The 27672-nt window shown below is 39.7% G+C and overlaps 1 protein-coding gene across 1 annotated transcript in view; it reads right to left on the minus strand.

The window, feature by feature from the left end:
* FBLN1 (fibulin 1) overlaps positions 1–27154 on the minus strand; it is a gene marked incomplete at both ends in the record, with an annotated part of 82197 nt that extends 55043 nt beyond the window's left edge. Inside the window, 6 exon segments of the mRNA XM_079549567.1 lie at positions 5063–5198; positions 13647–13746; positions 26693–26717; positions 26719–26819; positions 26822–26903; positions 26906–27154. Coding sequence (XP_079405693.1) covers positions 5063–5198; positions 13647–13746; positions 26693–26717; positions 26719–26819; positions 26822–26903; positions 26906–27154 — 693 coding nt within the window.
* Positions 27155–27672: the final 518 nt, after the last annotated feature.

Raw genomic sequence — 27672 nt, forward strand, 5'->3', positions numbered from 1 at the left:
ATCCTCTACAGACACTGCAAACTCAAAAAGTCATTTAATTTTCCTTTTTTCTTTCAGTTCTTCCATCATGGAATGGTAAGACAGCAGCAATAAAGCTTGTTTAATTGATATTAATTGAGCACTCCGTTACACCAAGACACAAGGCATTATGTCACTAAAACACACATTATGTCATTATAGCACTACCCTGATAAAATTAATTTCAATATTTTCTTTTTCACACTAATTTTTTCCACGGTTGTTAATTTATTTTTATAGTCTTTAATCCTTTAGACTGAAATGCAGCCTAGAGTCAGTATTAGTTCTGTTCTTAATGTATTTGCAGCTTTTTTCCAAAGGCTGCCAGTTGTCTAGAGGCATTTACTAATTTGCTAGAACCACTGCATGCCACATTTTCTCTGCCTCTTAAGTTTTTGCATTTTAAGTGATCCTAATAATACTCTCAAACATTTTTGCTTTGCCTCTCAACTGTAAAAGCCCATGCAGCATCAAAGACATGACTTGATCTTCACGCTAGGATTGGATCAGATGACCTCCAGAGACCCCTTTCAACCTTATACTTTCTGTGATTGAAAGCTGTGTCCCACCTTTATTCCTATGATCCCTCCACTGCTCTCATATTTTGCCCTCTCACCGAAAGGAACAAGTACATGCTGCAATGCCACTTGTTTTAGAAATGAGCATTTACTGTACTGTCCTGATAGCTCGTATTGACTGCATTGAGTGAAAAATAACCAGTGTCTAAGAACATGAAAATGAAGTTGCATATATATTTAAGTCCAGCAACAGTTGCTTACGAAAAGTCTGAAGTTTTATTTTCATTTGATTAGAAATCATCTGAAATTTCTGTCTCTGATAAGCTTTCTTGATTAGTTACATTTGATAATAATCTTTACTACTTATGTCATTATTTAAGGTACCAAAACTTGAAGAGTAAACTGTATACTAACACTGCTTTTTTTTTAATGTCTGTCCACAAGAGGTCTCTCACTTGCTGAAATCTGGACTAATCTGTAGATGGCTATGAGAAATGGTCAGAAAAAATACATGCAATTCAGTGGAATTTTGCAGAATTTTTGAAGAGATGAACAGAAATTAAAACTATGTTCAGCAGGCCAAAGTGATGAAAATGCTAAGCTCAACTCATATATACAAATAAAATATTTTTGTCAAAATTTGAGAAAAATGAACTTTGATCTTTGGAAAAAGAAAGCACCTATGATTTGGAGAAGATATCTAAGCATCTTAAAGAACGTGAAATATCTACAAATTTCTCTCCTTTCAAGGAGCTGCACAGGTAGAAGCTTTCCTAACTCCATTTCTAAATCACCTCTATCAGCAGTAAAACCTGCATTTGTTCACAATCTTTTGAGGAATATTTTAAAGATTTATTATTAATTTTGCATTCATTTTTTTTAAGGCAAGAGAAGTTGTAATACCAAAAACCTGAAGAAGCAGAATTATGTCCATTATAACCTATGCCTACAGCCAAAGTATAAAACTTGAGGGAAATGTTTTCACAACATGGTCTTTTTATCTTCTTTCCAGTGGCAAGTTTTTGATTCAAAACAAAACTAGCTGCCTCATTTGATCCAGTAATCCTAACAGTGATTAGTGATCCTGGCAGTGTTCAAGAGGCATCTGGATGAGGAGCTACGAGATATGGTTTAATGCTTGTGGTAGCAATGATAATGGATGGACGGCTGGATTAGAGGATCTTGTATGTCCTTTCCAATCTTGTGATTCTATGATTTTTTGATTCTAATAAATGAAATACCAAACCACCCTTTCTGTTTTCTTGAAGGAGACAAAAGACCCAAAAGAATTCCTGTGCTATTTAAACTAAACTAAAATGGACCATTCTAGGCAAAACAAGATCCAAATCCATGTGAGATAAGCTTGATGTGAATGTCTGTTTACCACAGCAGAGTATAATAACCAAAAATACTGACTGAACCCAGATAATCAGGTGCAAAATAATATCAGCAAAAAATTTACCATCCTGGATTAAATAGATTATTTACAATATTAGTACTACAGCTAGACATGTACATGTTGATATTTGTATTAGGGAGCAGAAAACAGAATGTTGCTCACAAATGTTACATATCACTGATAATGTTTATACAACCAAATTAAACAGGGACAGAACATGGGCTCAGACAATAGCCCACAATCTTCTCTACCATTTAAGTATTAGCAAGCTCTAGTGACTACTGACATTCTCTTGGACAGCCCTGAAGCATATTTTGGGGTTTAACAAAGGTCAGAAAATGTTCACAACTGCCTATACACATGCATTTTGCTGGGGGAAGACTTCACTTATGTGACATGAACTATGCAGAGTTATTTATTCCCTGGGCTAAAGATCGAGGCCCAGCTTATTTTAGTCCATTTTATTTAATAACACAGCTGTCAACATGAAAACCTGACATCTTTAAAGAAGCCTGTACTTATTAAAAAAACAATCACTAATACTTCTTCCTCATGCTGACAAGACAACATATGGAAACACCAATCAATAGATAGGAAAGTGATTTTCCTTGAACAGTTGTATTCTGTTTTAGAGTTGTGCTTTGTCATGTGTTTACAATTGTACTGCTATTATAAACATATCTCTAACAGCAAGCACTTGAATCAGCAGAGTACTTGCCATCCCAGTCCTTGTTCATTCATTCCTTGTCTCTCAGTGTGATGAAATAGAGGGCTAAATATTTTTTCCATATTCCAAATGTTTTCCATATTGTCCATGTTCATACAGACAAGCTTCTTACTGGTACAAGAATCTCTATCTACCTGCCCTTGACAGAGCAGGGCGTATCCTGCTCATGGTCAACAAGTGAGAGATGTCCCCTCTGTGGTTCTGTTATCTCATGAATAAGAAATCGTGATGTACGTGCAAAAAAGTCTGTGGCGAGCCATTGCCAGACTCAACAGAATATGTTATGATTCTTCTACTCACAAAGAAAATGTGAATTACTTCACAGCCCCACCATCAGTGGGGTCTTACTGCCAGGAACACGGTCCATTCAGTCCATTCAGAGAGCAATGCTATTTTTGAGTTAGACATTTTCTGCCATCCTCTATATAATAGATGGGTTTTGTTTAAACTGAATAATTAGCCAGTGTGGGTTCATGAAAGGCAGGTCCTCCTTGACCAGTATGATCTCCTTCTGTGATAGAGTGACCCATCTGGAGGATGAGGCACAGGCTGTCAATGTAGCCTACCTAGACTTCAGCAAAGCCTTTGACAGTGTTTCCCACAGTATTCTCCTGGAGAAGCTGGCAGCCTGTGGCTTGGTACACTCTTTGCTGGGTAAGGAACTGGCAGGAAGGCTGGGCCTAGAGAGTGGCAGTGAAGGGAGTTAAATGCAGCTGGGGAGCTGGACTTCCCCATGGGTAGGTATTGAGGCCAGTCCTATTTAATATCTTTATTGATGACCTGGACAGGAAGATTGACTGCACCCTCAGTAAATTTGCAGATGACACCAAAGGGAGGCCCTCCAGAGGGATCTGGACAGGCTGCATTGCTGGGCTGCAGCAAGTGGGATGAAGGTCAACAAGTCCAAGTGCCAGGTCCTGCACCTGAGCCACAAAAACCCCAGGCAACACTACAGGCTTTGGGCAGAGCGGCTGGAAGACTGTGTGGAAGAAATGGACTTTGGGGATATTGGTTGATGCTCAGCTGAACATGAGCCAGCAGTACGCCAAGGTAGCCAAGAAGGCCAGCGGCATCCTGGCTTGTATCAGAAATAGTGTTGCCAGCAGCAGCAAGGAAGTGATTCTCCTCCTGTATTCGGCACTGATGAGGCTGCATCTTGAGAACTGTGTTCATTTTCAGGCCCTTCTGAGCAGAGAAGGGCAACAAAGCTGTGAGGGGTGTGGAGCACAAGTCTTATAAGGAGTAGCTCAGGGAACTGGGATTGTTTAGTCTGGAGAAGAGGAGGCTCAAGGGAGATCTTATAGCTCTCTACAGCTACAGGACAGGAGGTTGTGGTGAGGTGGGGATCAGCCTCTTCTTCCCCATAAGCAGCAATAGGACAAGAGGGAATGGCCTCAAGTTGCACCAGGGGTGGTTCAGTTTGGGTATTAGGAAAAACTTCTTCTCACAAAGAGTGGTCAAGCACTGAAAGGGGCTGCCCAGGGAAGCAGTTGAGTCACCGTCCCTGGAGGTGTTCACTAAATGTTTAGATGTTGCACTAAGGGACATGGTTCAGTGAGTGGTGGGAGGACAATTGGACTGGATGATCTTGGAAGTCTTCTCCAATCTCGTTGATTCAATGATTCTATGATACCAAAACATTCAGCATTTTTGAGTAGTCTGAAGTAGTAAAATCACTCTCACATTTTCACCATCACTGAACGAAATCTATAATAGGACCAGACTGTCCGGGACTGGGTCATGGTCAAAGTTTCAGACTTACTGATAGAACTTTCTTCCAAAAACATTCTACAGAATGGTAAGACTATGATTACTTTCTTTTTTTAAAAAAAGGAGAGACAGTAATAAAGGTGGAGATAGAACACATAAAGATGCCACTGATGGGCATTTTTATTCTAGTATCAAATATTGTTATTACAAGCTTACAGATGTCTCATATTGTAAATCAAAGTCAGCTATCTAAAGATACGTACACTAATTAAAATTATAAAGTGCACTTTGAGGATTTATTCAGTCCTGCCCCCAGGACCACCATCTTAGGCAATGAAACTAATGAAAGCTGAAGCTGATATGAGTCTGAGTTTCATACCCATCCCTTCCTACACTGTGTTGATGCAAAAGTAGTTTCCTAGCCAATTATCCATTTGAGACTTTCCACCCTTTTGTATTTACCATCTGTCTTCGCTAAAATATAATTAAGTAGACTGCTTCGCCCAAAGAGGGACTGTTCTCTCAAAGAAGCACAAAGCTCACTGTCTTAACTGAGACAAGAGGCGTAGGTGGGGAAGAACTGTTTACATGCATCAGGACTGAGTACAGTGACCTGTGGGATCAACCTTAATACTAATCTAGTTAACATAATTTCTGAAGAGATGAACAGGAGTAGCTCTGATATCTCACCTTAAAGTACTCAGCTTCACAGGTGGAATTTTCACCACTGTGTGAGTCACACTCCTCACGCACGCTGGCAAATTCAATCCCATCTGAACAGTAGTGCTCCTCCAGTTTGCTGCGACAACACTGCACCTGAGTCATGCTGACAGAAGCATGGGAGAAGAATGTCACATGTAAGTTAAGAACAGATAGTACAGCTGGGTTTGGTAATTAGCACTTGTACTAATCACGTGGAAAGAGGTTCCTGTGGACATTCATGAAATTTCACAGAGTGAAAATATTCTTTAGGCATAGGCAGAATGTCTAGGTGACTTGTTTAATAGTTAAGGTAATATGTATAATACCATTAAACTCTCTGTCTACCTCGCAGTTTCTTACAACAGTTTTTGAAGTAAATGCATAACTTCAACTACATTTGCCACAGTACTCAATCTGGTAAGCATTATCACAGCTGGAGACTAAACAGAGAATGATAAGAATCCAGTCAGCACCTCCCACTAATGGAAAAGGGAAGTCAGGCTCTGGACGCTAAGAACCCACAATCCTATGGCCAATTGACATCAGCATTTGCTGACCATTGCTCAAACAAGTCCAACATACTGAAGGAGGCTCAGAGAGTCATGCTGTGGGAGAAATGAAAATATGGCATGGACTCAAGATACTGAGGACAGTGAGAAACAGAGTGTACTGCAATAAAGAGGAGAAGAAAGACGATGAAGAAGGAAACTCAGTTTTGGTAATTCTGCTGCTCATAAAATCATTTCCTCTCCATTTCATTGAATGAGCTGAAAAAATGTCTCCTCTTTCCTGCAGAAAAATTCTGAGCAAGCAGACTTTAAACTCTACTATATCTGTCACCCACTCAAGGAGACAGGTCCCCTGTCATCACTCCTCTAATGTGCAGCTCTGTTCTATGGGCTAGCACTGTCAGTAGAGCTTGAGGCTTAATGCCCTCCCACCACTACCACCTGTAACAAACAGCAGAGAACAAAAAAGAAGAGAAACAAATCAGACTACAGACAAGATATAAACACAAGACATAAACATACCCATCAGTTTACTGAAAATGCCGTTCACTGTGAATAAAGTTGCAGGACTTTCTAAGGGGAAAGGAAACTTTCCAAAAGTAATCCAAGCCCCTAAATTAATTCTATTCCTAGTCCAACAGAAGCACACAAAAGGCATGCCCAGGTACATTAAAGCTCTATAAAAAATATACAGCATGGGAAGCTCTGCATATCTTATAGATCAATGGCATTGAATACATTAATATGATGCTTAGACTGCTTTGCTGTGCATGCTGGTAAGGCAAGGATATCAAGCTACATTCCTGGAGATTTCTAATTCTTATTTACTGGATTTTGTAATGGTCTGACAGTGCAGTTCTCACACGGACAAAAACAGCTATGGAATTTCACGGCATAGGAACAAAAGGCAAACTTCATGAACAAATTATTCAAAAATAGACTCTAAAGTCATAGCTAGAAGTTATGCCCAGTACGGTAACTTTATTGGCAGAATATATGAAGTTTTTGATATTTGATTTAGTTCCAGTCTGGAAGAACATGCAGCTTTTTTGTTGCTGCGATTCCCTCTGAAGCAGAATTTCCAGTCCCTGCCCAGCTCCGAGGTGGTCTGCCTGTCAGGGCTCTGCAGGACTGTAAAACCTGAGCTTCAGGCCTAAGAGTGGGGGAGCTGAGACTTTACAGATCCTTTTAGTCCTGTTGAGGAGCTAGAGATGTTGGCCGCAGACAAACAAACAAATAAACAATCAGCAGCAGTCTTTCAGTAGATCTGTTTGATTTCCAGTGTAGCATTTTTTTCTCTCTTTTTCTTTTCTTTTTCAAATACAAGACATCTCTTTGAAATCCCTGACAAATTGGCAATTGCAACCCAAACAAAAAAGTTTCTCAAAATGTTTCCCACAGCTGTATTCGCAAGTCATGTGGCCCACCCCAACTGTAACAAGGAATTTCCAATTGAATGGAAATACTCGATTAAAATGCCATTTATTCATTCTCAAAACAACAACAATAAAATTACACTTAATTGCCTGAATCCTACAGTGAAGCTACATTGGTAACAAATATTGCTTGAGACTGTAAACACTTGTATGGCTATAATAGAGGCACAAACCCTTGAAAGATGGCAGAGAAAAATGTTACAGAAATTGTACATTACTGGTCTTAACCTTGATTTTGCTCAGTCCAGCTGACCAGCCTTCTGCCTCTGCTCAGCAGCTCCCATGCTGGTGATCTTCATGGTCCCTCCCTATATGATCCTTAAGGTCCCTCCCAACCCACGCCATTCTTTGGTGTCTACAGCATGTTACCAGAAGCAATTTAGACTCAAGACTTTAGAGATGAAGATTCTTCCTCCTTACCTTTGCTAAGCTATGTATTCCCCTAGCTTAGACCCTAGTATGATCCACACTCACTTTCCAACTGTAATGGTTAGTAGGACATCCAGATTTGTCTCTCTGCAAGGAAAAAAAAAACTTATCCTGTTCAGTACTTCTGAAAAAATAAATTAGGGAAGTACTTTCCTGGTTTTGTTTTTGTTTTTGTTTGTTTTCTTTTGTTTTGTTTTTAATTACTCCTAGTGATTAAAAAAAACTACTTCCTCCTCTGCTTTATTCTGATTTTCAGTTAAAACAGCATAAATAAACTTTACTGAATTAGATTCTTATAATATACATTTACAATGTGGCTGAAATCTTACTAGGATGGGAAGCATTACATACGGGATATCTAGGACCATGTGGCATCATAACTAATACTCAGGATATTTCAGCTAATATCATGCATATTCTAGTCTCTGAAAGATGGATCACTAACAGATATTACTTAGATTTTTAGAAAATACATATTCTCTGTAGAATAGATATTCATTTAAAATTTAATTTCTTCCATTATAAGATAATTAGATTATAAATAAAGTTAAGAAATTAAGCTGATGCAGAAGGGATCAGGAGCACATGTAGGTAAAGCATAAGCAGCAGAAGCAGAGATGGGTGGCCTAGGAAGAATATAGGAATGCTGTCTGGACACGCAGAGAGGGGATCAGGAAAGCCAAGGTGCAGGAGGAACAAAACCTGGCAAGGGATGTGAAAAATTACAAAAAGGGTTTCTGTAGAAACGTTGATCAGAAGAGACAGGCAAAGGAGAATGTACCCACTCTGATAAATGAGGAGCGAAAACTGGCTACAACAGAGATGGAGAAGGCTGGCAGTCAGTCTTCCCACACCTCTCATTATCCTGAACCTTAGGTGGGGTTTGGGGGAGCAAAACCCCTCCCACTGTAAGAGCAGAGCAAGTCCAAAATGCCTCATGAGACTAAATGTGTACCAGTCTATCGGGCAGATGATATGCATCCCAGGGTCCTGAAAGAATTGGCTGATGTGGTTGCCAAGCCACTCTCCATCATATTTAAAAAAATCATGGCTCTCAGGTGAAGCCTTTGGTGAGTGGAAAAAGGAAAACATCACTCTCATTTTCAAGAAAGGGAGAAAGGAAGACCAAGGGAACTATAGGCTAGTAAGCCTCACCTCTGTGCCTGGGGAAGTAATGGAGTAGATCCTCCTGGAAGCAACATAAAGGCACGTACATGATAAAGAGGTCATCTGAGACAGCCAGGATGGTATTATCAAAGGGAGATCATGCCAGACCAATCTGAAGGTCTTCTACGATGAAGTGACAGCATCAGTGAACAAAGGAAGTGTAGCTGATGACATCCACACGAACTTCTGCAAGGCCCTTGACGTGGTCCTGCACAAAATAAACTGTTTTCTAAATTGGAGAGATGTGGATTTGAAAGCTGGACTATTTGGTGAATAAAGAATTGGTTGGGTGGTCATAACCAGAGGGTTGTTGTCAGTAACTCTCTTTTCAAGTGGAGGCCAGTTACAAGTGGTACACTCCAGGAGTCCATCTTGGGACTGGTGCTCTTCAGCATCTTCATCAGTGATACAGACAGGGGGATTGAGCGTATCCTCAGCAAGTTTGCATATGACACCAAGATGTGTGGTACAGTTGACACAATAGAAGGAAGGAATGCCATCCAGAAGAGGAGAACTTTCCCAGACAGGAGCCCTGACAAGAAGGACTTTTGGGTCCTGGTGCATGAAAAGCTGGACTTGAGCCTGCAGTGTGTGCTTTTAGCTCAGAAAGCCAATTGTATCCTGGGTTGCATCAAAAGAAGGCTGGCCAGCAGGGACAGGATGGTGATCGTCTCCTTCTACTCTGCCTCCAGGAGGCCTGACCTGGATTGAGTACTGCATCTAGGTTTTGGGTACTCAGCAAAAGAAAGATGCAGAACTGTTGGAGCTGGTCCAGGGGAAGGCCAAGAAGATGATCAGAGAGCAGAAGTACCTCTTCTCTGAAGACAGGTTGAGAAGAGCTGGGATGGTTCAGCTTGCAAAAGAGAAAGCTCAGAAGAGAAGGCTCCAGTACTTGAGGGAAGCTTAAAAGCTGGAGGCAGACTGTCTTTTTACACAGTTTTATAGTGACAGGATAAGGAGGAATGATTTTAAATTAAAAGAGGCAAGATTTTAGATTAGATGATACACACCTAAACCAGTGCAGATTTCCTAATTACTTATTTTTCTATTTCTTTCCATAAAAACATTATAACAATTTTGCACTGAAAACGATTTATTTATTGTCACCCTCACTTAAGCAACAAAATCTGTTCATTAACCTCTCCATCTCTCTTGCCTGTTGGCCTTCAAAATATGTAGGTGCTAGACATACATCTATATAGCTTACATAATGAAAGGCCTTTGAAAAAAATAATTTAAAAGTAAACCAAACTGATCCCATTCTAGAATTATTTTGCAAATACAAGCTGAATCTTCCACCTTTCATCCTTTCAGCTAAAAGTTAAACATGCTACACAAGCAAGCGCAAGATCTGATATTATGAATGGTACATGACAGGTGTAAGTAAAGGGTTCCACAACAATTAAAAATACATATGTTTGATCACATGTTGCAGGTTAGCAAGGGACTGAAAAGTCATTGATTTAACAAGCCTCAAAATTAATCAGCTGTAATCCGTATCTAAATTTTGTAATTTACTTAATAAAAGTTTTCTTGAAGGAAAGAGGTAAAATTATACTTGATGCCATATATTAATTAGAGAATTGTACTGATAACTTTGTGGCAGAAAAAGGACTGATTCTGCCTTTATTCATGTGATGAATTAAGCAAATCATCCTACATGAGTGGCAATGAAACTCTGACAGCATAACATTGTTCTTCTATCCATGTGATTGCAAAACAAAAAATGACTGAGGCACACTTAGAAAGCTAACGAGAAGAGATGACAAATTTCTCAAGAAGTAAACAGCTTTCTCAGACACAAAACTGTCATGATTTTGATGTCTGAAGTCTCAGGCTCTTCCAGGATTTCAATGGCATAAATCAACAACCATCTACCAGCACTTAAACATCTGGTTCCTATCACTCCAAGCAGTCATGCCTTATTACTTCCTTGTGTTCCTATCTGGGTTTGAATTCAAATGCTGCTGCTGGTCTCTGCTTGGGAACATGGATCACCTTTTTGCTCTGTTTGTGCACAGCAAATAGCAGTGTGTTGTGTATCTTTTTTTTTTTTTTTTTTTTTTTTTTTAAATGCATTCTTGCAAAACTGATTGTGAATAATATTATTCCAAATGTAATTCCAAAAAACTTTACGCAATGCTAAAGGCAAGCAATTGTCAAATGAAGATATGCTATTTCTGGCACAGGAATTATGTTCATTTGCTAAAAGTTCTGAGCAGGGGAAACTCTACATTTTGAAAGGAAGATTTATTGGTCAGACTGAGTTTCCAAAAAAAAAAAAAAAAAAAAAAAAAAAAAAAAAAAAAAAAAAAAGCAGCTGTTTCCAGCTGCTGTGAGTTTGACCACATTATAAGAAAATGGATGAATGGGCAAAAAGCTGCTGTTATGATGTTATGACAGCCAAATTCATCATTCATCAAAACTCTACGTTCACTCTTCTGAATTACAAGAGCATACAAAAAAAACCCTGTCATTTTAAAGAGTGATAATATAAGAAGTTATACTACTTTGTAGACAAGAAAGACTTTGGGCTAGGAGCTGTGTTTCAAGCTAAATGCAACCAAGTAACAAATAGATCCTAGGAATTCATGTGAACTTCAGTTGGCTCACCTTTGGTGTAGCATGTACACCTGCATTATGAACTGTTCTATATTCAGTGACGCTCACACAAATGGCAAATCCCTCAGCAACCACAAGTGACTTCATGGGATGGATCCTAAAGAGAAGCCCACAACTATCTGCTTGTTTCTAGGAAGCACAGCAGTTACTAGAATGGCAGTGTTTGCATGGAAATCCTTCTGGATTCCTATAAATGTGCTTTAAGTGATTGGAAAAAAGGTCAAGCGGGTGCAATGTAATTCAATAAGGCAGCTTTTTCCTCATACAACCAGTGAACATGGCACTGTTTTGCACACGTGGGACAAACCAAGCACCCTCTGGCATAATGTATTAATGGATTCTACACCCAGGAGGTCATGGCTTTTTAAACAAGGGGCTTTTTAGACTTTAGACTGTTTGTTCAACATCATGATGCCGTAAATACTCAGAAGATCCCAGCTGTGCTTTAAACAACTAAATAAACGACAGACATCAGACAGACTGGCCCCCAGCAGCTCCTGTTGCGTACGTGTCTAAATAGAAAGCAAGCTTTGAAATCTGAAGCTCTTTTTGAAATCTGTAACCAATAAGATATCCTGTGCCATATTCTCCCTGCCTAGATGTCAGTAAACGTATCGAATCTGGTTTTGGTTTTGCTCACATCTCTGTGCAATAGGAATGTATATGCAAAATCAGTGCTGTTACCCAAGCATGCTTGCAAAGGGAATCATGTTCCCTCATCGTTCATTATGGCTCCAGTTACAATAATAAAAAGGGTAGAATTTGGCTCTTACGTTTGTGTCTGAAATGGCATCATAAAGTGATTCTCTTGTATTTTTCACAGATATGCCAATCTGCAACCATAACTAGAGTAAAATAAGAAAGTAGTTAAGAGTGCCAATTTTATTTAGCCATTTTTTAGAGTGGAGCCAAGCTTCAAGGGGAGTTATGTTTATTTATGCCACAGCCATGAATAGATGCAACTGAATTTATACACTTCTATTTTTGTCAACTGAGCACTCATACTTCCCACAGAATATGCGAGTTTACCCATTTCTGACTTACTATCACATCACTATAATTCACTTACTATGCCAATTATACACAAAAGTTAGGCAAAGTAGTAATAAGGTTTTTTTCAGTTTTCCTATGAAGACGTAGAGACTCTTTAAAATGGCGGTCTTTGAAAATGAATTACATTTACAGCAGAATCACACATTAGAGTAATTAAATGATAATCATAAAGATCGCTCAATAAACTTGGTTTCCTGTTTTTCCCTCATGTTTTGTCTGTAACTCTTCAGATACTTCACGTATTTTCTAAACTCGGATTTAAGTGTTATCTGTCAATTCTTCTGCGTAAGAGACTGCTTTCAATGCCAATACAAATGCAGAAGTCAGAAAACATGAACAGACTGGACTGTGAGAAACATTCTTTCCATAATAAAGATCAATCCAACACTTCTACAGTTACTGATGTTAAATTATTTTGCAGTGCACTTGAGGAGATAGAAGAGGCAAACCAATGTTTATAAAACTGTCTATGAAGCTGTCCCTCAAATTACCAACCACAAACTGTTAGCTTCCCAAATAAAGTGTAACAAGTGTATTTAATGGCAAAAACAACGTAAACAGAGAGAAAAAATACCTATGTCTCCAATCATACAAGACATTCAGTATAACCAAAATACTACTGTGCAATTAATTTTAAAGTTTAACTTTGTTATTTCATTTGCTATATAGCATAAAATAAATTAGTATCATATAAAGTCTAATTTGAATTAAGAAATGTATTTATTAAGTAAAGCTTACTCTTCTACACAATAGAATATATTTCATAGAAGTCAGATGCTCTAAGTAACTAGCAGTCCCCCTGATTGAAGTTTAAAGCTCCCCCTTCAAGAAATACAACTAAGAGCTGCAGACAATTATCTGTGTGGCATCATAGAGAAGCAGTTTTAAGAGACTGTCTTAAATACATACATATGTACAGAGTCTATATACTATTCATGTACATGATCCGCTGTTTCTTCAAAAACATCTGCTTAAAAATTTGTACTTGGGCTATATTTTCAGTCAGCATAAAGTGAAGATGCTTTGCTGACATCACAAAAGCCATGCTGAGATACACTGACTGTAGGCTGAGTTCAAGCCCTGTCAGCAGATATCAGTGGAAAACCTTCTAAGATACACGGTGCACAACGAACAGGTTAGAGCAGGGTGACTGCACCAGACCAAAAGCAGAAATTTAAAATACTTAATGGAAGTGAATTTGGTTCTCAGGTTTCTTCAAGGCTGGAGAACACAGATATCAAAAACTCTTACTTAAGAGCTAGATTTTTCACCTTATAATCAGCTTTTATACCTTCCATTTCCCTGGTTTTATACAAGAGTATATTTTCATGTAATGTATAATGCATAACTGTATACCTGCATTCTCTGGACTCAGAAATTAATGGTAGAGAAGTACATATTCTGTTTTTGTTTGCCCATTCAACACCCTTGTCACAGCATTCTTCCATTGAAAGATCTGCAGAAATGAAAAAAGAAAGAAAAACACAACAATATATTTATTACAGTCTTAATAAATAGCACCATATCTGTCAGTGTAAAGAAAGAAGGATAGTTCATTTTCTCTCCCTAATGTGCATAAAACAGTGCACATACACAGGAAGGCAGCCAAGGCCCAGTGAGATATCCTTTAATACCTTGCAATAAGCTCAAGGTATTCCTTCATCTGTGAAGTAAACTACAGTTTCATTTATCCTTCCAAATAAAGACACAGACCATGGACTGATACTCCAGCAGAAAACAGTTCAGACAGAGATTGCATAATAAAGAGGTATGCCTCACTGCACTTCTTTATTATCAAAGGTATCAAAAGGAACCATCAAAATCCAGAAGAAAACAGGATAAATCAAATAACTGAGTGATACGAAAGATCAGTGATTCTCATTATAAAGTAATTTACAGAACTGTTTGTTTTTTTTTCCTGAGGTTATCATCAAATTAATCTGTGTGACCCAAAACTATGTCTGTAATGCAAAAATATTGTACACTTAACATATGAAAGAAAAATTATACGGAAATCAATTGATACCTGAAACTCAGAGCAAAAGCATACTTAAGATAATTATCCGTGCAGAGCATTATTTTTGCTTAAATCTCTAATTGAAGAAAACTAAATAATGAACTGACAATCACTACATGTTTGTTTCATATTCCAAGTGCAAAAGTTCACTGCACAGCAGGTGTATCAGAACTTGGAATAAAACATGAGTCACATTTTCCTATTAATTATTTTGCAGTCCACACACTGAACAGCTCCTTGTATAACAAATATGCAACCTTTGTTTCATCTATTTTTGACTAATTGACCTCATGGGTTGCACCCAGGAGTGCTGAGGTGACTGGCTCATGCCAGTGTGAAACTATTCTCGATTATCTTTGCTCTGAAAAAAGTTCCTGAAGAACTGAAAAAACATCCCCCCATCTTCCAAAAGGGCAAGAGAGAACATTGGGGAAAGTACAAGTCTGTCAGTGTCATCTCACAACCTGGGAAGCTGATGGAGAAAATTCTCCTAGAAACCATTTCAGAACAGGAGGATATGAAAGTGATTAAAGAAGTCCGCTTGGATTTATGAAAGGAAAAATCTGCTGAGTCAACCTCTAAGACTTTTACAATGAAGTTGCCACTCTGGTGGGTCAAGAGAAAGCAATGGCTGCTGTTTACATTTGCTTCACTAAGGTTTTTGACACTGTCTCCCAATGCTTCTGCAGGCTACAGAACAGTACAGGCTTTAAGAGGTTTTAAGAGTTCACAGCAAGGTGGACTGAATACTGAAGAGTCGGGTCAAGAGCACTGTGTTCAGTGACAAAAGTCCAGCTGGAGGCAAGTCACTAGTGGTGTACCTCAGGGCTCAACATTGATTTCAGGTCGTCTTCACTAACGACTTGAACACTGGGAAAGACTATATCTTTGGAAAGTTCACAGATGATAGAAGACCAGGAGGAGTGGCTGATGCCCAAGATGCCATCCAGAGGGAGCTCAGTGGGCTGGAGAACTGGGCAGTCAGGAACCTCGTGATATTTAACAAAGGGAAATGCAAAGTCCATCAGAAATGCATCTGAAGAGGAATAAAACCCCTCCACCAGTACACACTGCGGCCCGATAAACCATAAAATAGCTCTGCAGACAAGGATATGAGTGTCCTGGTGGACACCAAGCTTCCTGTGAGCAAATACCATGACCATCAATGCTTCTGTGGCAATGGCAGTCAACACCCTCTTAAGCTGTATAAACGACTTCCTGCAGTCTGGTAAAAACATGCATGTGCTTCCTCTGGTTCTCCCTGAACTAGTAATGAGGTTATTCTCCAAGTGCTCCTGCTGTCTGAGGGTTATAGCCTCCTTCCACCTGTCTGCAGACCCACCCACCTCCTAACCTGTTGCAATCATTTAACCTGTTCACGATCACATTTATTTTGACAAAGACCAGAAGGAACTTAGATGAGTTCCTCAAGTGGCAGACTTTCATTCACAGAGCAGTAAAGAGCAGCTGAAAGCCAGAAGATAACCCTCTCCAGTAACATAGTTGCTTTCAGAGAATAACCTGTATTCCTGATAAGTGATTATAACCTAACAATTCCAAGAAAAAACGTTAGATAAGATTTTAGGATGTATCAGTCATCTAAGGGTAGGTACCCTTAAGGATGCTGCTACTCCTACTGTGCAAATTTCTCAACCACTGAGAATAATTCTGCTATCTCTCTTTAGGAAAGATTAAATCAAAATAGAAAATATATGAAGAAAGGCTGGAAGGATGGACAGAGGAATCAAAGCCTAGGTATATGAGGGGAGGCCGGAAAAAACAACCAACCAACCAAACAGACTATTTTAAGCCTAGATAAGTAAAGCTTGTGAAAGGATGTGGTTTCTGTCAACAAATATTACAGAGGTAAACAGTAATCAGAATGATGGGATCAAGTAAGCCAAACATTCTTTAATAAGAAAATCATCATATTTCTAAATGGAATTGCATTTAATGTTAGCTTATAAGAGAGCTTTGTACTCAATGACCCAGGTCATTCTTCTAGCCTTACTTGCATATCCAAAATACTGATCAAAACTGTCACTCTGAATTCCAGGCAATATTTCTCTTGAATTCCTCACTGTGTCCAAAATTTGTGCCAGCGTCTGAAAGCTAATTGCAGCTAATAATGATACCGGGAAAATCTGTCCTGTGAATAAATATCCGCCTGTGGTGAAAGACATACATTTGTGTCTGATCTTTTCTTTGGGAATAGGGGATCCTGTCTGCTGCTCTCTGTCTGCCAGTATACTGCTAACAAACATTTCATGCATTGAATTTCATACAATGTGTTACAAATAATTGTATTTTTTAGTGCTGTTGACTGCAATTAATCTTACTCATGCTGAAAAATGATACACATTTAATTGAAGCGCAGAGCTGGCTGCAGGCTTTTGCATGGCTTTGTACAAATGGGTCTTTAGCCAAATTCCTCTCCAGAAGGACAATCCCTGGCTCTGGATACAGATTCTTCCTCCCGGCTCTGGCAATACACCTCTACTCCAACCAAATAACTCAAGAATTCAAAGCAGGCCAAGCTAAGCAACTTCCTCTGTAGAAGTGTGTCCAGAAAAAGAAGGCTTTCGGATAGATTGTTGAGGGACAACTGTGGTCCAATATCCCTTCTTTCTTTTTTTTTTCTTCTTCTTTTTTTTCTTTCTTTTGTGACATCAGAATTCAGATCCTCCAAAGATCCTGCTAGAACTCTCTGGAGAACAGGGGGAAGTGGAAAACAAGCAGAAAAAAAAGGACTCCACCCTCAAGGCCATTCTTCTCATACATAACAATAAAAGAGTGGAAAACATTTTCTCTAGCTTTGCTTCACAGTTTGCCTTTTAAAATGGTATTTCATGGATAAAACTCTATTCTTGCAAAATCTCTAAAAGTGCTTGTCTCACCTCAAGGTTCATCTCCTGACTGCACTGGAATTTATTCTGATATTTTTGGCATTAAGAGTTACTAACAATTATTTAGAAACAGGATAGACTTAGTGCCTTGTAACTTCATTTTTCCAGTGTTGTGGACTGAACTGTAAATGTGTATATTCATGTGGCTTCCATTTGGAAGTCTCTGGGCAAGCAGTTTGTATTCAGGCCATTTGTGCTTTTTTCATCCTCTTCAGGGGACCAACAGCATGGGGCAGCTATGGCATGTCTCACTTCTAATAACAAGAAGTTCCTCATATATAGGACCTGGAAAGAAGGGGTAGTGGAAAGCAGACAATAGAAACTACCTTGACAACAACATCTCAAGGATTCTCACTTACTGTGTAAAAAGTAATGATTCTTTTTTTTCCTTCTGAATATAACTACATGGCTTTTATTGCAGCTGAGTGGCTCATAGCACCCCTCTGTGCTGGAATGCTAGAGATTAAATACACATTACAGTACTGCTCTTCTGAACTCAGTGCCCCTAAAACCGCTTAGCCAAGTGCTTAATGTTATATGCAGTTCAGACAAAGAAATCTCAGGCGTCTGAGAGACAAAACATTTCTGGGAAAAAGCTGATTATATTGTTTGCATTCAGATAAAATATGTATTTTTATTTGGAAAGAAGAACTCTACAGGAAAGTAATATGCAGGCATACACTGTGTGGTCCATTGTGTGAGCTTTTGAAGCAATTGTTCAGCTTTCTGATGTCATGAGACAAAGATATGATGATAAAACCAAGATCTGTTAAGATGGTAACATTTACTTCTCATTCAGATTTTGCAGGTTACTCGACCAATTCAGGAGAAAATTCAAGCCTAATTTGGATAAAATCAGATGCATCTCCCTCACTACCTTATCCCAGTAAAAAAGTATGTGCAGAAGGGCAGCAATGAGAACATGAGTTGTAAAAACTCTACATGTTAATATAGGAACAGCTGGGATCCCTATCTTGATGTTAGGGTGGTTTGTGCAGTATTCTGAGAGAACTTCCAGGAGTCCTCTTCAAGGAAAAGGACAGAAGAAACACAGCTGGAACTCAGATATCTAATTTTATAAAAGCTGTCGTGAAGGCACTTATCAGATAACAAGTGGTTAAAGGTCACAGTAATTAAAACATTTTGTGCACATGATGTATTCATCTGCTAGCTACAAATTATGCTGACATTGGCAAAACATGCTGCAGCATATGGTTGTTTTAAAAAAAGTAGTTTGCTAATCTTAAAAAGACTGCCATACTCTGAAGGAGTTCAAAGCAAAAAATGTGGTCAAATTCTGTAAAAATTTCTATAACTTTAGACTTCTATGATGTAATAACTGCTTATTCAGCTGCTACAGTTAATAATTTCTGTAAAAGAAAGATAAGCTTAAGATTGTTATCCAAAAGCATGATTCCTGGAATGAGAAACCCTGAATTCCTGCTGGGAATCATGGAAAAAGTAAGCAGGACTAAAATGGATTGGATAATTCTCATGGTGCTAGCTTTCCACCTAGATCAAAAAAGGTCAGATTTTTTAATTAACAACCTACAATAGCAGCTATTCTGTACAGCTGCACAGCTGATGGAAAAGCCTATGCACAACACAGGATTAAGATAGCTGTTCATCACTCAGTGCTGATCTATGGATAACTTATAAACTGCTATCACTGATCATACTATCAGACCAAAGCTACACCTAAGCACAGGTGGACTTACCAAGCTATTGCTATTCAAGCCTTCTAGTTCCTCACTACAAGTGAAGTGACCATGATATTCATTGACTCTCCAGCACACACAACCAGCTGTAGTAGGGTACAGATTTGGAAATAAGTCCAGGGCCAGGGGTTAAGGTCACAACTTCTTACTAAGATGTTTTCAATCTTTTAAGCACATCAATTTATACTGTAAGAGACTCAGCACTAATGGAATGCAAGAGAACAGAACATGATTATCACTTCTCAGCATATGCCGATACAGACAGCAGGCAGACTCTGTGAAAGCTCAACACCAGTCCAACCAGTCCAAGTTTCAGCAACAGTACGTCATCCTGAATTTCTGGAACTCTTGCTTACAACAGACACGCATTAGTTTAGGTTTCCAATTAGAAAAAATATTTACAACTTTTACAGCATATCTTTCTTGTCAAGAAAACTCTCTTACTAGTAGTACTCATATAATTCCTAGCTGAAAAGAATAATGCAAGTCTATATACATTATTAGATCCTCAAAATGACAAGTTGGCAATCCTGTTTTAATCAGGGTCATGTTTTTTGTCTCCCAGCCTCCCTCTAAAATTATATTCTTCTGATGAATTCGGAGAAACTGCATATCCTTCTGGCCAAGGCTTCGCTGTGATGGAGGTTCAGTGCAGACTAACTGTGCTTGGCCAGCTCTGCCACTGCCATACTAATTGTTTACGAAACTATGATACCTGACTAATATTAGGTAGACAGGTCAGCTGCCTTTGTAGCAAGGATGGCAGTGAAGTACTGGTGGCTGGAATTTGCAGTTTCAATTTTTTGGTTATCCATTCTGCAAACTGTAGAAAAGCTCTTTCTGGCAATGCAAACACTAGCTGGCAACATACAGGATCAAACAGACACAGAGACACATTTAGACAAGGGAAGAAAGCTGATTTCGAAAGTCCAACTAGTAACAGAAACAGGATAAGACTGCCTTGTTGCACCCAATCTTGTGGGTAAACCTAGGGATTAGGCACACAGAGAGGAAGAAGTGATGAAAGAGAACAACATACAAAGAAAAACTTGGCCTCACAAATTCCTGAAACAAACACTTTGAACTGAGAGTAATGGAGCAATGAAGGAAAGCACAGCATCCCTCAGCATGAGATGGTGTATTTGCTGGATTTCTTCAGAATTAAACTGGAATTAAGTTCTTCCTCCCTTACGCATCTAGAGAAAGAAGTATAGCAAATGGTTACTTTTCCTCCTTTCAAAGAATCTTCTCCACACCTCTGTGAGGGAAGTATCAAGCCAAAAAAAAAAAAAAAAAAAAAAAAAAATTTGAGTGGATAAATAAGGGAGCAATCTGGAGTGATCTGGGGGTTGGAAAGAGAAGCAGGTTGTAAACATTGTCTCTTTTGGATGGTTAGCTATTCTTAGTCCTTCCATTAAATTTCTCTGACAGTTTTCCTAACAAATACACAAGTACTGCATCCAAGCTTGGGGCCCCCAACACAAGAAAGATATGGTGCTGTCGGAGAGGGTGCAAAGGAGGGCCACAGAAATGATCAGAGGGCTGGAGCACCTCTTCTGTAAAGAAAGGCTGGGGGAGTGGGGCTGTTTCTGCCTGGAGAAGAGAAGACTCTGGGGAGATTTCATTGGGCCTAACAGTACTTGAAGGAAGCTTATAAAGCAGGAGGGAGACTGACTTTTTACACAGTCTGATAGCGATAGGACAGGAGAGAATTATTTTAAATTAAAAGAGGCAAGATTTTAGATTAGATGCTAGGAAAAAATTATTTACTCAGAAGGTGGTGAAGCACTGTCACAAGCTGCCCAGAGAAATTGCAGATGTTCCATCCCTGGAGGCACTCAGGGTCAGGTTGGACAGGGCCCTGGGCAACCTGACCTATCGGCAGCAGCTCTGCCCATGGCAGGGGGTCTAGAAATATACGATCTTTGAGATCCCTTTCAACTCAACCCATCCTATGATTCTATGATACCAGCTCGAGCTTTATAACACATACAACACAAAACCTGAAGCCGGGATGCCCTCCTGACAAAAACACAAAGCAGTGGATCTACTGCATCCTACAAGGGCCAGCTTCACCACCCACCGGTCCTCCCCAGTGCTGCTCAAGGCTACTCTGAGGGAACCTGTGAAAATGGTGCCTCTCTCCAATCAGGGAGGGTTTAAAAGTTACGGACTGACAGCTAATCACTCACGGTTCATGTGTTGCTTAAAAAGGGAATATTCTCCATAAGCACCCTTAATGGTTTCAGTTTCTACCTTCAGATGATTTCTCATCTGAGTGTGATTATTTCAGGACAGCTGAGATTACTGAGAAAACCCAGCTAGCATACTAACTAAAGTAGCAGCACCCTAAAGGAAATGCCTGGTATGTTAGAGTGTTTTGTGGTTGGTTTTAAAACAGCCAGCATTTTACTGGAAATTTTTTTAGGTCTGGAGAACACTCATTTATGGGGAATGTGGCTCTGGTAGCACCAGCAGTGGCCATCACACAATTAAGGGGATTTTTCAAATATGGCCAAACCTCAATTTATGAGGTGTGTCTGTTTGCAGTCTATAAAATGAAGCTCTTAAAACTGTTGATGGTGGCAGCTGGGGATGAAGTAGCTGATGTGTTTGGTGATAAGGGATGCAGTGCTTTTTTATAATATGCCTTATTTCTTCTGATGGAGAAAGTAAATACTAAGTGTGTTTTTTAAAAAAAAAAATTGTCTAAATTCTAACAAAAAAAAATCTTTCAAAAAAGAAGGCAATTGCCTACTCAAAAAATTAGAAAAGACTCCATCTATTGCAGGAAAACCATACGGCAACCCAAATGCATACCAGAATGCCATAGAAAACAAGGATAAAAGAGCCTATGAGCGGTTACCTTGTTGTATCCACTACTCTCTAGCAGAAATAATAAAATTTGGCAGTTGTAGGCAGACCTCTTTTTAGTTGTTCACAATAATATCAAGAGAGGCTGCTTTCCCAACCCTGAACTTTAAAAATAAAATTACTTCACAGAGTGCTGATAATCCTAAGCAGTGTATTTTCCTTTCTCATTTAAGAACAATTTTTTATCTTTTCTTGATTTCTCATTTCAAATCTACAGAGAATACGTCATTGAGAAGTTTTATATAAGATGTTATAAGTTATTTATTATTAGTCCTGCTCGTTTGTTTAAAGGCCATGATCCAAAATGTGCTGTAATAAATAACAGACAGACCTCAAATAGCTTTGGAGCAAGTCCAAGTGAACATATATATTTAAATTAAAGCAATTGAAATAGGAAGTATGTGAAAATATGACTGAGCAGCACATCTCAGAGCTTAAAACAAATTCATGCTCTAACATTTCCGCACCTTCTCAATTTTGTAAAATTGTTGTCAGTTTCATACTGGGATCTCTCTATTTTCATCTGACCAGAGAATCAGCAATAATAATAACAATAATAATGTTATTATATACTGTTTAAATGACATACACCTACTCTGTAAGCATGGTTATTGAAAATATAAATGGACAAAGATGAATGATTCTGATTTTCTTCTATTGCTACATTTAAAGAATAGTCTGAAGACTATACTGACTGTATAAAATGTACAGCACAATGGGACAAGGTTCAAGTAACTAATGAATATGGAAGGAACCTGTAGAAAATAAAGATCCACTTTTTTTATATAGTTATACAGCAATGAGTTAGGAAAGGTTCTCTTAGAGACATTATTAAAACTGTCTTATATGAGACTTTCCTCATTAGTCAAATTACGTATACTGAACCACAAGTTACTATGTAGCCCTTTGAGATTTTCTTTGGAAGTACTGACATTAAAGGTACTCTGTACTCTGAACCCAGAACTCAGCCAGTAAAAGAGCTTCAGAGCAGACTGATAGTCTGTTCTGTTTCAAATGTAGTGCTGGTATCATTTGTACAGTGTAGAGCTTAGTAAATACTAAAAGCTTCTTATCAGGAAACATCTCACAAGCTATTGGCTTGTATTTAGCAATCTCAAAAATAACATGACTCTCCTGTACTTAAGCAGTAAATATGTAAATCTTCATCAGAGGTGTCTGTCAGCTCTTTCTGAAGGAAAACTTTAAATAAATTGGATTAACTGAAACGAGTTCAAGTGAGAATTCCTGAGAATTTAGAAATTCTTCTTCAATTCCTTTTCAAGATCCAACATTGCAGACTTGAAAACCAGAGGACAATCTCTCAAACCTTTAAAAAGTCTAAAGTAGGTTATACTAAGCACAGGGGACTCACAAGTGCTGGGGAAAAAAAGTGTTACTTTTTATTTTAAAGTGAAGGCAAGTAGTTTCATTAACTGCATTAGCAGATGTGCCAGTGCACTGAGGAAAACATTAGCACTGAAGATTGTTGTGCTCTGTCAACAAGAGAAGAATTTCAACACAACTTTTACTAGTAATTTCAGCATAACTCACTGCAGTGCCCTACTGTCTTGCCAGAGGTGGCTGTAGCAGGATAAGAATCATCATCTTGTCTGATAAACTGGCAAGTTACTATCGTAATTTTTCCTTTATTGTACGCCGTGTTCCTGTCAATGAAAAATACCCACTATGCTGCCTTCGTAGTTACTACTTTGACTATTCCTGTTTCCAAGCTACATTTTACTAACACCATATTATGCCCAAGAATTCCTCACATTCTTCTAGGTCTCTTCATTGATCTTTATTGACCCTTCCTCCACTTCATATTCTTTTGGCTTCATGTGACCTCTTGCAATATCTTCCCTCTTGCTCCTATTGACTCCTTCACTAACTTCTTTGCGGACAGCCTTTCTGTCATTTCTGACTCAGCAGAGTCTTAGTCTTCTGCCTCCACTTACACATTTTATCTTGGAATAATGTCATGCAATCTTCCAGTTGCATGTAATGACTTAACTATTAAAATCCCAGCTCCTGACCTATTTCCTTTCATCTAATCCACATGTAAATACACGTGCCTGACATTTCCCGAGTGCTTTACAAAAACATTTGTCTATTCTGGCTAAAATTATCTGCTATTTTCTTCCTTCCTCAACTTCTTCCATTTTCCTTATTCCTTGTCACTGGCAGGCACCACTGTTTGCTACTTGTATTCACAGAGTTCGGTTTATTTATCTTTTCCATAAGAAGCCATTTTATCCTACCATGAAGATTCTTACCCATACCATGATTTTTTAATTTAGATTTCAATCTTCTCTTTCTTGACCTTCTCTGTCTCATTCCCCTTGTGTTCTTTACAAGTATTCTTTGAAGACAGTAGACACTTACTCTGCTTATCAAATTGATTTTGACACCTACTTCTTTAGGTCTATCCATAACTCATGAAAACAAGTTTATATTCTCTTATGTTCCTGGGTAACTATCTCAGGCAAGTTCTAGAAGAGCTATGATTCACCTTTCCTTTTCAAAAATGCTAATAAAAATACTGCTGAACAAGTTGGTCTTGACACAGCTATTTATTGACAGTACATGTAGAGTTGATATCAAGCTTGCAGAATAGGCTATACATATCAATAAATAAATAGATTTTGAAAATCCACTGACCTGCTATCAGATTTTGCCTGAAATCTTAAATAATCATATAAACACACTGCAGTAACTTGATAAGTTAGTTTATGGATTTTCATCTTGGATTTGACTAACACGTCTGCTTTCAATTACGGAGATGAAAAACAAGAGTTTAACATTTTGCTCTTCCCCTGATTGCAATAAAACATCATGCCTGAAAATGGTCTATTAAAAGGAATTTCACTGAAAACTAATTTAGAGGTAGACAGCACTCATGCTTTAGAATTAGATTTTTGGGTGGTAAGTGATTTTTAGGGGGGTTGGAACTAGATAATCTTCAAGCCATTCTATGATTCTATGATTAGAGAGAGTAGCTGTGATAGCAGGCAAAAAAGACCAGCCTTTTATAAGTCCTACTCCACCCACATATTTCTTATAAATTTATTGCTATAAAAGCACATGTAAAAATCATGATCTTAAAATAAAACTCATTCCACAAACTCAGTGGAACATTTTTTTTATTACAAACTATAAGCTCACACTGAATAGACATGTTTCCAGATGTTTAGTGAGTTAAACTGTCTGTGTCTGTAGTACCAAGACATGCCAAATACCCAGCGAGAGGGTGAACTGTTCATACACTGACTGGACATAATGATGTGACTAATCCATCTTTTTCAGTAGGGATGGCAGTTTATAAGCAAAAAATGTTATAATAAAAGTGTAATGTCTAAAGTAAAATGAAGTTGCATCATAAAATTTAAGTATGCACATTCTTATAAGCATTCTATTTTCACATGCATTGGGCAGTTCCCCTGAACTTAGCCCCAGGTCTTTAATCAATAGATACAGATGATCTGATAATTCATTAGAAGAGAAAAGCAAATAAGAAAGCTGAAAGAAACAAGTTTATGAGGAGGCTGTATTTCAGAAATAAGTTGATAATGTGACAATTACATCATTTTAAAGCCCTCACGAGATTGCCTTTATCCCAAGCCTCTTCACACTACTCACACAGAGGAGACTCTGCCCCAAAGAGCGTACACTCAAACAATATGAGTTTGCCATGTAAGTAGCTCATTTGCCTGCAAAACACAGATGGCCATGTGAAAGAAAGCAGAAAAATCTTACAGTGATTACAATTACTAGTAATTTCCTTAGCATATCTACATCTTCAAATAATACTTTACCTGAGCAAAGTCTTCTCTTCAAGAAACAGTATCCTAAACAAGGACCCTCATTTACCCTTAGAAATTTAAGTCTAGTTCTATCTAATTTACTGTTTTAGAATTCTGAAGACACAGCAATTCCCAGTGAAATTGGAGTTCTGATTTTTATTTGAGAATAAAGACCTGATATACCTTTTTCTGCCAAATTTGTCTATAATTTGCAGTAAATTTCAAAAACCTGACATTGCACATCCAATGACGTATTTTATGTCATATATTTTATGATATATAGTGAATGAGCTAAGGTTAAAGGTACACTGAATGACAAAGTGAAGTTATTCAGTATTTTACAGCAATTTTCAGCAGTCAGTATTATTAAGTCCCTTCCTTGTGAAACATCAAAGCCACAAAAGTACCCTGTCCTCAGAAAGTAGAAGTTATCCTGGGATTTTAGCACCAAACTTCGCTTTCCAATTCCCTCCTTACTCTGTTCCTCCGTCTTTAAAAGGAGTGGCTAACATCTCCATCCACGGCAAGTATTTCAAAGGACGGCTGTGACAACCGCCACGCAATTGGGAAATCCAAGAGCCAAAATGCAGTGATAGTAAATAATAAATTACCTCACTGGCTTTTGTCTGCCGTCGTTAGGTCGGGGGCCACGTGTTTGTAAATGTTTGCTGGCGTGCAGGATGATCCAGCCTGAGCTCTGAACGGCCCCTCAGAGTTTGGCAGACAGATGCCACTTAGCTGCTAGCTATGATGAACGCACTGTCACAGCATGAAAGTAGCTTCTCTGACATGTCTTAACAGTTACACTTTCATATGCCCCGCCGAATCAAACCAAACCAATATCCTCTTTTGATGCGGTGCCGAGAGAACAGGCAAATACGTGCACGGCATACAGACAGGGCCAGCAGGACCCAGGTCCTCGCCCTCCTCACCAACTCCACCACTCAGTGCCACTCGGACTTTTCACGTTCTGCCTTTAACAGGCCTGCGCCCTGCCTCACTGCCTCCTGCTTCGGCCGCATCTCCAGCTCCCCCTCGGACCCACGTCCCACTTTTGGGGTGCAGCCGGCTGCCCGGCGGCTCACACCTGCCCTCTCTGCGAGGCCGGCCTCGGGGCCCCTCGTGTCGCTGTTCCGGGGCTGCCGAACCCAGCGGGCCGCGCCCGGCCCCGCCGCCCGGGTATCTCCGCCACGGCCGGCTCACCGGCTCCGCGCGGCACAGCTAACCTGCCTGCCCGGAGCCTCGGGCGCGGTGCTCGCCACGCCTTTCTCCTCGCAAGAACGTGGCAGCGGCGCTTTAAAGCCCGTCCGGGACGTCCAGGGGCACGGGCGAGAAAGGAGTAGGAGAGGGGGGGCTGAAAGCCGCAGGGAAGCCCGGCGGCTCCTCGTTCTAAGTTTACTCCCGCTCTCCCCTCGGGCAGCCCGCCGGGACCCCCGCCGGCCTCCCGCGCTGGGTGCCGCTTCCCGCACTTACCTTGGCCCCGGAGCGCGGGCAGCAGCGCCAGAAGCAGCAGCAGCCGCAGCGGCCGGGCCCCGCGGAGCTTGTCCATCGGCCGGCGGGAGCACTCGAACCGAGCGGGGCTTGGCTCTCCCCGCTTCTCGCTCGCCGCCGTTGCTGCTGTGGCTGATGTTATATCCCAGCCGCCTGAGACCGGTTGGAAAAGAGCTCGCAGGAACCCCCCGCTCGGTGGGCTTTACAAAGATTTAATTCACTGCCTCCCACGGTTAATTACACAGCCTGCAAGTGCTCAGCAGAACTGAGCGGCACCGCGGCTCGGAGGCAGAGCCCCTGTTGTGCTGATACCCCTACTCTCTCCTCGCCACCCCCACACAGGCTGGGCTGTAAATGTGACTCCCTTCGGCTCGGAAAACTTTACAGATCCTCAGCATGAACCTAGGGACGGCCTGACTGATTCCGTGTGCGAGAAAGGCAGCGAATTCTGTCGGAGCCAAGTGGGAGAAAGCCACAAACAAAGGCAAAGCAGAGAAAAACAAAAGAAACCACCTAGCAGGGGAGGAAAGGTTTAACCTCTAGAGAGATTTTCAACACCCCCCCCACCCCTCCTTG

Source organism: Tetrao urogallus (assembly GCF_951394365.1).
Source record: "Tetrao urogallus genome assembly, chromosome: 1".
Taxonomy (NCBI): Eukaryota; Metazoa; Chordata; class Aves; order Galliformes; family Phasianidae; genus Tetrao; species Tetrao urogallus.